At 41.2% G+C, this 12,649-nt stretch overlaps 1 protein-coding gene across 1 annotated transcript in view; it reads left to right on the top strand.

Annotated features, from left to right (window-relative positions):
• Nucleotides 1–302: 302 nt before the first annotated feature.
• LOC109473357 (low-density lipoprotein receptor-related protein 4-like) overlaps nt 303–12,649 on the top strand; it is a gene marked incomplete at its 3' end in the record, with an annotated part of 12,721 nt that continues 374 nt past the window's right edge. Inside the window, exons 1-17 of the mRNA XM_019773222.1 lie at nt 303–658; nt 993–1,075; nt 1,726–1,855; nt 2,715–2,883; nt 3,303–3,431; nt 4,259–4,521; nt 4,656–4,787; nt 4,991–5,133; nt 5,410–5,518; nt 5,708–5,882; nt 6,187–6,430; nt 6,820–6,997; nt 7,440–7,562; nt 8,193–8,407; nt 8,688–8,878; nt 9,184–9,377; nt 9,619–9,844. Of these exons, the coding sequence (XP_019628781.1) occupies nt 571–658; nt 993–1,075; nt 1,726–1,855; nt 2,715–2,883; nt 3,303–3,431; nt 4,259–4,521; nt 4,656–4,787; nt 4,991–5,133; nt 5,410–5,518; nt 5,708–5,882; nt 6,187–6,430; nt 6,820–6,997; nt 7,440–7,562; nt 8,193–8,407; nt 8,688–8,878; nt 9,184–9,377; nt 9,619–9,844 (2,792 nt within the window). The remainder of the gene's footprint in view (nt 659–992; nt 1,076–1,725; nt 1,856–2,714; nt 2,884–3,302; nt 3,432–4,258; nt 4,522–4,655; nt 4,788–4,990; nt 5,134–5,409; nt 5,519–5,707; nt 5,883–6,186; nt 6,431–6,819; nt 6,998–7,439; nt 7,563–8,192; nt 8,408–8,687; nt 8,879–9,183; nt 9,378–9,618; nt 9,845–12,649) is intronic.

Raw genomic sequence — 12,649 nt, 5'->3', positions numbered from 1 at the left:
TTTCAAAATACAAATGTCATCGAATACTTTATTTGACATTGATGATTCATATGACAATTAATAAGATTTATATCTACTCATCAACCATAGCTTCTGATGCCAACAATACCATATTCGGGGTATATATTGACTTAAGAATTAGACTTAGTATTGTCTTGGCCGTGAAACTTGCGTTTGACTGTAAGCAATAAGCGTTGATTGAAACTTGAGCTGAGAACTTCATTGCCGGCCATGAATAATAGTGGGCCTAGCCTGTTTTGCAGCTTAAGAAGGGGAGAACTTGAACTGGTCACGGCGCAGACTTAGTTGAAGGGACAGGTATGTTTGTGTAGGTAACCGTATCGGCATGTCTTCACAATGGCGGTCACACGACCATAAAGGACCAATCACGTATCATGTCCAAAGTCTTGTGTCCCAAATTAGACGACACACAATCTAGGGGGTTTACGCCAGTTCCTCTTCCACTGCCGCCCATCTTAGTCCTTGAGATGGGAGTAAAGCAGTGGCAGGACTCCTATTATCAAGGGTTATCGGTGCTTACAACTGGATATCGGCCGAACTTTGAACAAAATGCGTCGTGGAGGCGTCGCTTGCAGTTCGGGAGGACTGGCTAAGACATGCGTCGTTGTTTTCCTACTCTCTGCGGTTGGGAAACTTGGTGAGTTTTCCTTTCATGTGCAGGAAGTTTTGTGTTCGTAGAGTAGCTGATTTGTGGGCGATAACGGCCCAGTAAATGTAACCCCAAACTCACGGGACGTCCGGTAAGGGCTTCTAACTTTTCTGAGGTAAACATGGAAGACATGTCATGAAATGTAAAGTGAGATAATTAAGTCAGGCAGGTATATGTATAGGCGTACGAAAATCCAGATGATTACATGTGTGATCACATTAGAGCATATCTTATCTGTTATTCTAGGAGGCAATGAAAATAGACATACATACTAAGTGCAGAAAACGTAATCACTGTCAAATGTTCCGTGCGTTTCGTACAGATGCAAGTCTGCTGGTGACCAACGGAACTCATATCATCGATTATGACATTTCGACGAACCGACAGACAGTGTTACCTGTGTCGGTAAGTCCACTTTTCCTCACTGTGACATCTGTTCTTATTTATTGCATAGCTTTTCTGTTTGAAACCTGTCAAGAGTTGTTGAGAGTTTGTGTCCATGATGACCTTAAACGTTGAAAAACTCATGCAGTGTGAAGTTGGGGGATGATTTTCATGCAGTAGCAAAATAAGGTGAATGTTTTTTGTACCCATATAGAACGTGACTGTGCAATCTGACAGTCGTGTCTACATCATCATGGATACGCCATGTACATAGTTACATAAACTGTGCTTAATGTGTGTCCCTATATAACATTGTAGTACTCTGTCAGTTTGCGTGTGGACTTTTTTGTGGAGTTTGCTGTGTCAAAAAAAGAAAAGAAAAAGGGTTTTCGAATTCTTACAGTCTCGTAAGATCATGATTGTTTTCGGCATTATCTTTCCATCATTATTGCACTCTGAAGGACTATTATTCAATGTATACACGTGTCAATGTTATTACTTTTCCACTCGTGCTTTAGCTCAGCGGGTGGAATTGATTTATTACCTCTAGCTAGCTACTTAATAGAGTAGGAGGATTGTAGCAAAACTTTCACACGCTGGGTGTGTACTGGGTTTATTGCAAGCTTTTGAGACAAGGCCCCGTGGTAAAAACGGACGATATTTTCCCTCAGGAACCCGGTGGTATCGTCGCTCTTGCCGTTGACGTTGGCGGACAGCGTCTGTACTACACAAACGCCGAAACAGGCGGGATAGTTCGATGTGGGCTCGACGGTTCTAACCAGCACGCCGTCGTGAACACAGGTAGGGGGATCATTTCCTTGAAAATATCAGGTTACAACATCAACATACACGCGACGGGGCTATTCAGCCTGCCTGGGTAGTGTAAATATATGGCCTTTTCTGCGCACCTGGTAAACAATGAGTTCACAGATCTGCGCATGTGTGATTTCCTTGAAGAGACGTACGGGTACGTAGAATAAGTAGAGGTCGTCAGGGTCATGACATTGCATAGATGCTAATCAAGTGGGGAAATAAGATATAAGCGCAGACTGGGACACTGTGCTCTCTGCAGATCTTACGCAATCTATTGCGCAAGGAACCCCCCTGTGTCACTGTGGGAGTCCCCGTCTGGGCTGTTTTCCAGCCGGTAACCTCCGTAAACATGTGCAATAATAGTAAAATACAAAATAACGATGCGCAGCACTTTTTGTCTTTTAACCTTGCGCCCTAGATCAATGTTGATCTGTCTGAAGGGTCCGACCGAGGTGTTTATTAAACTCTTCATCTTGTGTATCGTTTTTATTGTTTTGTCAATAAAGATTATGTCAAACACAAGTACATGTATCAGAAGTCAAATTGAAGGAAAACAGATGCATGATAGGAGTCTTACACTAGTTACAGACTTAGAAAAATCATACCGGCCTAAAATCACATCAGGCTGCATCCAAGAACGTAATAGTTTTACGTGTTTTTAACTTCTATTTATATATTATTTTTACATACTAGTAATATTCATGTTATGTTGTGGAGATCTCAATATATATTTAAGATTTTGATGGCTTTAGACGATTCAAATCCCCAATAAAGTTGCCATGACTGCAATGTATGTTACGTTAGTTTATATGTCCACAAAATCCGATGCTAATATATCGCTCCCCAGACGTGACCCAGCCCACCGGTATCGCTTATGACTGGGTGTCAGGGCTGGTGTACTGGACTGATGAAGGGCGGGGTACAGTGGAGGTTGCCCAGGGCGACGGCTCCAACAGGAAGACCCTCATCTCGGGACAACTGTTCCCCAGAGGGATTGCCGTGGACCCTATCTCTGGGTACGGTCGTATTTGTTAAGGGGACATCACAGCACGCAGAATTACATTCTATTAAAAGATGCTAAATCAGTTGCTTAATAACTTCTGATTGACGACTTTGAAGGTTCACCAGCTGAAAACAACACACACGAGCCTCGTATATTGCTTTGTCATTCTTTTCACAAATAACTATATTAATAGTACATTAGTAAGATAGGTAGATTCAAGAAATGATACTGTTCGAAGATTCAAAATCCGTAGCGAACAATAATGGTGTAACGTTAACGTTATGCGTCAAGTTTTAGTTTTGAGTGTGTCAGGTGCGTCATCTAGCGGTTCAGGATAGTGCTTCAGAAGCTTAAACTGCGCTACTATTTTGTGTTACCCGAGAGTGGATTTTGGTAAAAAGACCCTTCGTCTTTTATATGATTTCCCTTCAGATACCTGTTCTGGGGGAACCAAGGGGACTTCACCATCAGGCGAGCACGGCTAGACGGCTCCGATGTTGAGACCCTACACAACACGGGGCTGGTCTGGCCTAACGAACTGGTTGTGGACTTTCCGAACAGGTAAGAAAGCCCCTCCCCCAATGGCCATCCCCAATAGATAAAACACACACGTTTTAATAAGCATATGTTACAGTTAACAGTAACGCTAAAACACTGGCACTTACCCTTCCGACATCAATGTCTGTTCGCAGAAGGAAAGGTCGATGCAGCAACAGTTGACCAGTTGTGGTGCTCAATTCTACACCCAGATTTTATTCATCCGTTGCTTTCTCATTTACACTACGTTACCAGTGAGAAATGTGTTGTATTGACCGCCTATACCCGTAGAGGGATATCACAAACTGTTTTGGTAATGGATACGTTATGGTGACGGCCATGTATGGGTTTCAATGGCACGCCTTACTGTAGCTTTGAGACTAGCCCAGGGGTTGAATTTCAGCATTGCTCAGCTGGTATGACCTCTCTCTGATTCATAAAATCACTTGTTGTTATGTGTATGAAAATAGTTGCAAAATTTCCTTTTTATTGGTATCAGGACAGAAGTTAATTTAATATTATTGGTCATTTGTGACAAATCAAATTGTCTTACATGTAACGCTGTCCGTCTATTTATACCTTACTACAACAGACCACACCTACTACGGCAGTACCAGACTGAGTATACTGTACTTCACATGAATTTTGCAAGGTGGCAGTCTTGATCTGGCTTTCTCTTGGAGCACAAGTAGTGGGTTACTCTATATGCATGTTTTTTTCTGTGTGAAAAAAATTAAAATGCATGCTTCCAGGAGTTAGGTTCTCCCCTGGATCCCAGATAGACACTTAGTTGAAACAACACAACACAACAATGCAAACTATCTTAACACAGCAAATCCTATTTCCTACAGTCGCCTGTACTGGATTGAAGGCTACTTCGGTTACATCGGGTCCAGTGCCTTGGATGGGACAGACCGGACGATTGTCGCTAACGTCTCCTCTGGCTACGTGCTGTTTGGACTGGCCCTGCAGGATGACACACTGTACTACACATCCTGGGAGGGCAAGCTTTTCTCTGTGGACCAGAACTCTGGAGAACAGAGTGAGGTCATGGAGGCAGAGGGAGAACAGCTGCTTGGGCTTGTGTCTGTGCATCCTAGCAGGCAGCCAGCAGGTACATCTCAAGAATTTGTGTGTCTTCACCCAACATTTTAAGTATGACAGGGGAGAGTTTGAAGATGAGAATTCTCTGTGAAAAATGTGTAAACCTGAATTTTTACCATAAAAATTATCATCCTCTCTAACTAGGGAGTAACCCATGCCAGACTGACAATGGGGACTGCAGCCATCTGTGTCTTCCTACTGCTCCTGACTCTAGGATCTGTACGTGTCCAGATGATGGGGGACTGGCCATCGGGAAGGACAACAAGACTTGTGAAGGTAGATACAACTATCATTGTCATCCAAAACGTTTATCATTGATATCGTAATAACCCTACAATTTCACTTGATGTGTTCAGAGCAGTCATTTGATTCAAAAGTTTTCAGAAGATTGCACCCTCATTGTAATACTGGTAGTAGCCTGGTAGTCTTGTATGCCTTTCTTTTTATTATAATCGTCTGTTGAATTTTTCCACCCACAGAGCCAGGCCAGTTCCTGCTGTATGCTAAGGCAGATGAAGGACAGATCATGATGTTGACCGTGGACCTGAGCATGGCGGCCAGGCCTGTCCTGTTGGACCAGGGTGTGCGACCGGTGGCTGTGGCCTATGATCCCATAGAACAGGTGACCTCTTCTCATTCACATTAAAGTGTCTTCTTTGTAAAGTTCTAGACTGAGTTGAAGTTTTCTTGCATGTTTCAATAGCTCAAATGTCAAGTCCCATTTCCATTACTTACATGAAAATGTATATTTGCATTGCTGAAGTGTGGTGAGGTGAGGAGAAGTGAAAGTCCTTCAAGCACTTTAAAGTTTGCCTTTTTACATCTGTTTGTTTATTTGTCTAAGTGTATTTGTAATAAATTAAACATCTAACAAATATCTTTATTTCCACCCATACAGAGAGTGTACTGGAGTGATGTGGTCACCCACACTATCAACAGGGTCTTCCTGAATGGAACAGGCTCTGAGGCCTTCATGGATGGCACAAATGGGATCGCATCAGTAGAAGGTATCATAAGAAATTGCTTCAAATGTCTTTTTACATTTCCTGAATCAAAAATGCCTGAATCACACAATTCCATGATGCAGAAGACAGCTAGTATCCAAATAATGCTAAATAAATGAAGTTCTGGGTAGTTGTTTTAATTGTAATTATATAATGAGTTACTAACTTATAAGTTTTCATTGCGTTCACCAGGCCTGGCTGTTGACTGGCAGAATCGGCGGCTGTATTTCTCCAACCTGGGTCTGCACTACACAGGTGTGAGCTGGGGGAGGGTGGAGATGGTCGGACTGGACAGGACTGGACACAGACGACTGCTGGAGGGACGTGTAGGGAAGCCGAGATCCATAGTACTGGACATGCAGGCCAGGTCTGTTCGCAGAACAAGCCTTTATTTAAATAGTTGCTTGAGTGATGGATGGTCTAAAGTCTTAAAGTCAATCAAAAGAAGATGACAGCTACAGGGGTGTTACAAATTAAAGTGAATGGGAATAGAGAAATAAAGGACAAATTGAAGATAGCATTCTAAGCAAATATTATTGAATTGTCAAACTGCATGGGATATTGAACCAAAAGATCTACTACTTGTAGTTTTGATTTTATACACAATTTTACTTATGATAGAATACTAGAAAGCCATAAATTTTGCTAAGGTTGTCTTGCCTTTTTTTCAGACACATGTACATCACAGATTGGGGTGAAGAACCCAAAATTCTGAGAGCTGACCTGGATGGCAGAGATCCCCAGACCATCATGTCATCAGAGATGGAGAACCCCAATGGTCTGGCCATCAGTGATGGGAAGCTGTACTGGGTGGACTCACATGTCAAAAGTGGGGTGAACAGCACAGGGACCCTGGAACAGGCTGAACTGGATGGGACCAACAGGGAACAACTCTTGCAGGATGTACCGTTTCATGTAAGTGATATGTCATGATACATGTACACTGGTACACGTCTATAATGTTAGCAGATTTATACAAGCTGAACTATTATGATGCAATGTTCACTTTTACTGTCTTCATGTTTGTAAATTTTATGTGCCAAATTAATGCATCTGTCATAGCCATATTAGTAATGTTTCAGCAATGAATTATGGCTTCCATATTGCAGTCAAAAGTGTGTACTGTGTGAGTGAGTTCATAAGACTACTACATGTAACAGTAACTGTAACAGTTGTAAGATTCACACCGGAAAACTTAGAACTTGGGTCTGAATGCATGATATCTATAAAAGTATTCAAGTAGATGATGATACTTTTGATATAATATAATATGATATGTAATGTCTTCTGTTTTGTTGTTGCAGGTCCCATTTGGCCTGGCTGTGCAGGGCAGCACCGTGTACTGGACAGCCTGGGGACAGGATGGGACAGGCGCTGTCTTCCAGGGGAACAGTGGAACTGGAGACCACCGTGTGGTGGTTGGGGGACTGGGAGACCCCATGGCTGTCACTATCTGTAACAAGTCATACGCTACTCCTGAGGGTGAGTGGCAATAGATTTACATCTTAAATATCTTCAATATGAAATTTGTAATCATAGGTCTGTTTATCGAGACACAACTTTCTATTCAAACCCAGAGACACATACAGAGCTGAGGGCTTGACATTCGAATTCATTTTTAGGAATTCTAAAATGCACTTCTGCACCAAACCTTACATTTTTCTATACATGTAAATTGGGTGCACAAAAATTTCTGAGTGCACCATGTCAAATATTCTTAAACAGCAAAGTTTTCTGACACTTAAATGTGAATACACAACACTGTGTTATAACACAATTGCATTATCATGTTATACATGTAACATAATCACATTACAAGTGGAAAGTACTTTTTGATTTTTTAACTTATTTATTGGTAGCTTGCTGAATGCATTGAAATTCTATCACTTACATATGGTGATAAATGATTGTCTTTCTCTTGTAGAGCCCAACCCTTGTGCAGGACATGACTGTAGCCACATCTGTGTCCCCACTGCTGGGTCCTACAGATGTATGTGCCCCAATACTGGAGGTCTAGGGCTTGGAAGTGATGGCAAGTCTTGTGTCGGTAAGTTTACTATCAAGGAAAAGATATAGTTACGATAACCATAACTAACATACAGACTAATTCTGACCTGTGGCAAGTTGAAATGTGCAAATAGTCCGCTGTGTTAGGCCAAGCCTCTTTTGAATGATATCATCCCAGGGTAGACTACATTGCATGGGCCACATATAGCCTGTGGCTTTGATGTTATGCAATATCATCATACTTTGGATAGGTCATTGATTTTTTTAAAGGCAAAAATATGTATTATTTGTGATCTTTGCAACAATAATTTTACAGTATAGGGTATTACGTTAACAGTACATGTAGGTAGGATACCTTGAAGATACCTTGAAGAATCCTAGATGAATTATAGGCATTATAATGCCTGTTTATCACCCTCCTCAGCTCAGTCCTTAGTACGTCTTCTGTTCCCAATGCTGGTCTAGCATCGTTTTAAACGTATTCACAGACTCAGCCTAAACCACTTGTTCTTGCAAAGCATGCCAACTGTTAACTGTTCTAACCGCAAAAGACATTTGGTGAACCACAGTTTTTGCCAGGGGAACTAACTGTCAGTTTATGGCAGTGACCTCTAATACTATTGTCTATGATAAATATGGCAATGATGTACACTGATCTCTCTCCCTCCAGAGCCACAGCAGTTCCTGCTCGTTGCTGATTTGACAGAGATCCGCATGGTTCCGTTGGACACCCCTGACAGGTATCCCTACCCCATCATACAAGTCCACGACCTCTACAGCAACATCGCAGCAGTCACCTACGACCCTGAGACAAAAATGGTATACTTCAGTGACGTGGGATGTCGGTCCATCCTGAGGGCCTATCTGAATGGGACAGGGCTGCAGGTTTGTTTGTTGTTGTTTGTTTGTTTATAAACATGTAATCAAAGTGATAAACATAAAATAACAAAAGATGTTATGTCTGGAGAAGATAAAAAGCCGTTATGGCCTGTCCGGGATCTTCTCCTAACAACATTAATTGTATGGCACATTACTATAACAGTAATTGATTAAATATTACTTATGATATTTAACAACATATGATAATTATTATTAATATTAGATATAAAGAACAAATAATTATTAAGTAACCATAATTAATATTGACATTGTAACACCTTACCAGGTGGTCCACAGAGACACAGGTGTATCAGACGGGATGACCATTGACCCCATGGACAGGTACCTGTACTGGACAGATGGAGAGAGGGGGACCATTGAGAGGATGGCACTCAATGGCAGTGAGGAGGACACTCATGAAGTGGTGCTACAGGGGCTGGATAGGCCCAGAGCAATTGTGGTGATCTCAGACACTAAGTAAGCATACTTACAACACCTGATGGTTTTGTTTCAATTTTCTCCATCATTGGAATTATATGTTGTATTGAACCTCTGAGTGGCACACAATAAAGAACACTGTAGTTCTTGATGTTAAATATTGTGGTCACCAGTACAGTCAGGGCCTGCCTCAGTGACCACCATGAAGGACAAAAAGTTCTTGAATGATTTCATGTAATATGTACCTCACCAGCTTTAAATCTAGAAGAATGATGATGATGATTATGATGATACAGTCATATATCATTGACACCTCCCATTTGTCTGCCATCTCTTATGTTTAGCTACATGTACTGGACTGACTGGGGTGAGAGTCCATCAGTGAAGCGGGCATCCATGGAGGTGAATGCTACAGATGTACAGAACCTGGTGGAAGGTGACCTGTCCTGGCCAAACGGACTTGTTGTTGACAGCAATGAGGGCAAACTGTACATCGGGGATGGCAACAATACCAAGATAGAAGCAGCATTGTTAGATGGTAAGTTCAAAATATGCCAAGCAAAATGCATACTATATTGGGTTGGTTTGTATTCATGAGAATCATTGTGTAAGAGGCATTGTATGGACTCCACCGTCTTAAACTTTGCGTCATTCTTCTTATGCATTTTTTTCTGCAGTTGGAAACAAGGTCAGAAGTAGGTGCCTAAAGCACTTTTTCTAGAATTTTTCTAGAATTTTTCTATTCTGACATGCATGCTTCTATTTTTTTTCTTTCTAAGGCTCAGACCGTCAGTTGATTTTGGATGAGAGCAGTGGCCATGTGTACGGGTTGGCTAAGATTGGGGATGTCCTGTTGTGGAGTGACTGGGCAGGACAAAGTGTCAAGATGATGACTCTAGGCAGTGATGAAATACAGGTTCTCACAGATGGACTCATGAGGCCAAGTGAATTACATTCCTCTAACATCACAGATGGCCTTCTGACACCTACAACTCATGTCTCCACCACTACAACTGCAGCTACAACACTTGCCATTACAACAACACAAGTGATAACTCCAGTCCCAACTACAACACTTACAACACCTGTCATTACAACAAGAGTAACAACTCCAGTCCCAACTACAACAGTTACAACACCTGTCATTACAGCAGAAGTAACAACTCCAGCCCCAATTACAACAACTACAACATCTGTAATTACAACAGAAGTAACAACTACAGTTCCAACTACAACAGCTACAACACCTGTAATTACAACAGAAGTGACAACTCCAGTCCCAACAACAGCTACAACACCTGTAATTACAACAGAAGTGACAACTCCAGTCCCAACTACAACAGCTACAACACCTGTAATTACAACAGAAGTGACAACTCCAGTCCCAACAACAACAGCTACAACACCTGTAATTACAACAGAAGTGACAACTCCAGTCACAACAACAACAGCTACAACACCTGTAATTACAACAGAAGTAACAACTCCAGTCCCAACTACAACAACAGCTACAACACCTGTAATTACAACAGAAGTAACAACTCCAGCCCCAACTACAACAGCTACAACACCTGTAATTACAACAGATGTAACAACTCCAGTCCCAACAACAACAACAACAGCTACAACACCTGTAATTACAACAGAAGTAACAACTACAGTCCTAACTACAACAACAGCTACAACACCTGTCATTACAACAGAAGGGACAACTCCAGTCCAAACTACAACAGCTACAACACCTGTAATTACAACAGAAGTAACAACTACAGTCTCAGCTAGATGCAAAAATCCAGGTAGGTGTTAACTGTATCTATCTTCATCTGTTGATAATAGTTTGTATATAATTTATTTTACTGAATACCATGAAACAAGTCTATGATGTAATTTTAATTAACTATCTGTATACTGAATAGTTGTAAACATGCCGTAGCTGGAAATTGTCACATAAATGTGTCATTTATGATTATACTGTCAAATGATCATTCACTCATTCATTCCATTCATTCCATTCATTCCATTCATTTATTCATTCATTCATTCACGATTATATATGACATTATTACGTACAAGCACCCTATTATCATCATTAAGCAATCAAATGGGGTGGTGGTGGCTAAATTTGAACATTCCTGATTGAGAGCAGATTTTTATACTCGTCTCATCATTCATATGTATATTGTGTTTGTTACCATAGAGTCCATTCACACAGCTTTTATTTGCATTCAAAATATATTTATCTAACATAATAGTAAACTAGAGGTCGGAGATCTCATGTCTTCGTCAGAGGTACATCGTTCTAGAGAAATTAACATGCGTATTCTTCACTCTTTTTAATAATCAATTTGGTCTAAAGAACAAATTTAAAAAAAGACTCTCTGTACTATTTTTATGGTACAGAACACCCTGAAACGGTTTGCCGCAGATTATACAGATGCGTCGTCACCCGTGTTAGCCCCCCCCCCTACGTTATTTGAGTTTGGACTGTTACTGAAAAAAAAACGTTCAAGAAATTCTTACTGTGTTGAAAGTGTCACGACAGCGCCGCAAAATATAATAAGAGTAGATGTTATAAAGGAAAGAATCAGAACAGGGTGACTACTGCTGTTTTGTTAATTTGTCTTTATGACAAATAGAAGACTTGTTTCTTGTGTTCTTTGTGTCCTAACATTTGTACTTCTACGGTTAGTATATTCCAAATCTAGGCATCTCGTTTTTCGGCCCTTCGTGTTTTTATTGCGCGCTTGCCTTAAATTTAAGGTAATTAGATTTAAGGTCTCCAGTGGACGTCATCCATAGCAATTACTTGGTGTGGCCGTAGAAAATAACCTGACATATGTCCAACCTATCCTCCCCCTGCTGAAGTTATAGTACAATCCCTCAATGTAACGTCATTTGATCCCATCCCATTATGGGGTTCCCCAGCTATATCCAGCTGTCGGCTGTCTCCAAGCAGATGTAGGTGGGGATTTCTAAACACAAAAGGTCCTATTACGGGGACATAACGACCTCCACGACTCTCATCTTTGAACTCAATCTTGGACACCACCACAGTAACATGCCTATCAAATTTCATTAACTTCCATCTACACATACAAAAGTTATCCTGCTCACAAGAAAAATTAACAAAATGCCCCCTGTAGTCACAACGAAACCCCCCACAAAGCTCAGTAACGAACTTAACCTTGGTCCCGACAATAGTAAGCACCACACCAAGAATTATAATCAACATTTTACAAATACTTGAGTTATCTTGCTAACAAGCCACAAACACAAAAGGTGCACTAACGTGACGCACGGACCCCCCACGAAGCCGAAACTTGTACTTGACTTCGGCCTCAACAGCGGTAATCTGCCTGCCAAAAATCATGGACGTCGAATCATGCCTTCCAGAGTTATATTGCAAAATCCGCAGTTCCCCACACTCCGGCGAGACAATTTCATAGTCCTTCTGATGAAGACAATTATGCTGTTAACAATGTGGTATTTTGCTTTTCAGGGGAGGAATATCCTTGTTTTACAGTCTGCAAGAGTGAGACAAGCATCAAGAAAACACTTCCCAGTGACAGCTCATCCATTGTAGTTGATTTCAGTCAACATGTCACGGCTGTCGATGAAAATGGACTCCAAACTGTTCCAATTAGTGATGATTATGAGTTTCCAGAGAGCAGTTTGGATGCTTTGGATGGTGATTTCTTGAGCAAAACCTACACATTTAATGCAATATTCACAATAGACGGATTGCCGGACAGATTCTGTTCAATCTCCATTCATCTAACAGGTTTGAAACAGATTTCAATTCTTTCTGTT

Source organism: Branchiostoma belcheri, unplaced genomic scaffold (assembly GCF_001625305.1).
Source record: "Branchiostoma belcheri isolate BF01 breed outbred unplaced genomic scaffold, Haploidv18h27 scaffold3, whole genome shotgun sequence".
Lineage (NCBI taxonomy): Eukaryota > Metazoa > Chordata > Leptocardii > Amphioxiformes > Branchiostomatidae > Branchiostoma > Branchiostoma belcheri.
The sequence above is the reverse complement of the archived record's forward strand: the minus strand, read 5'-3'. Positions and strand labels throughout refer to the sequence as shown.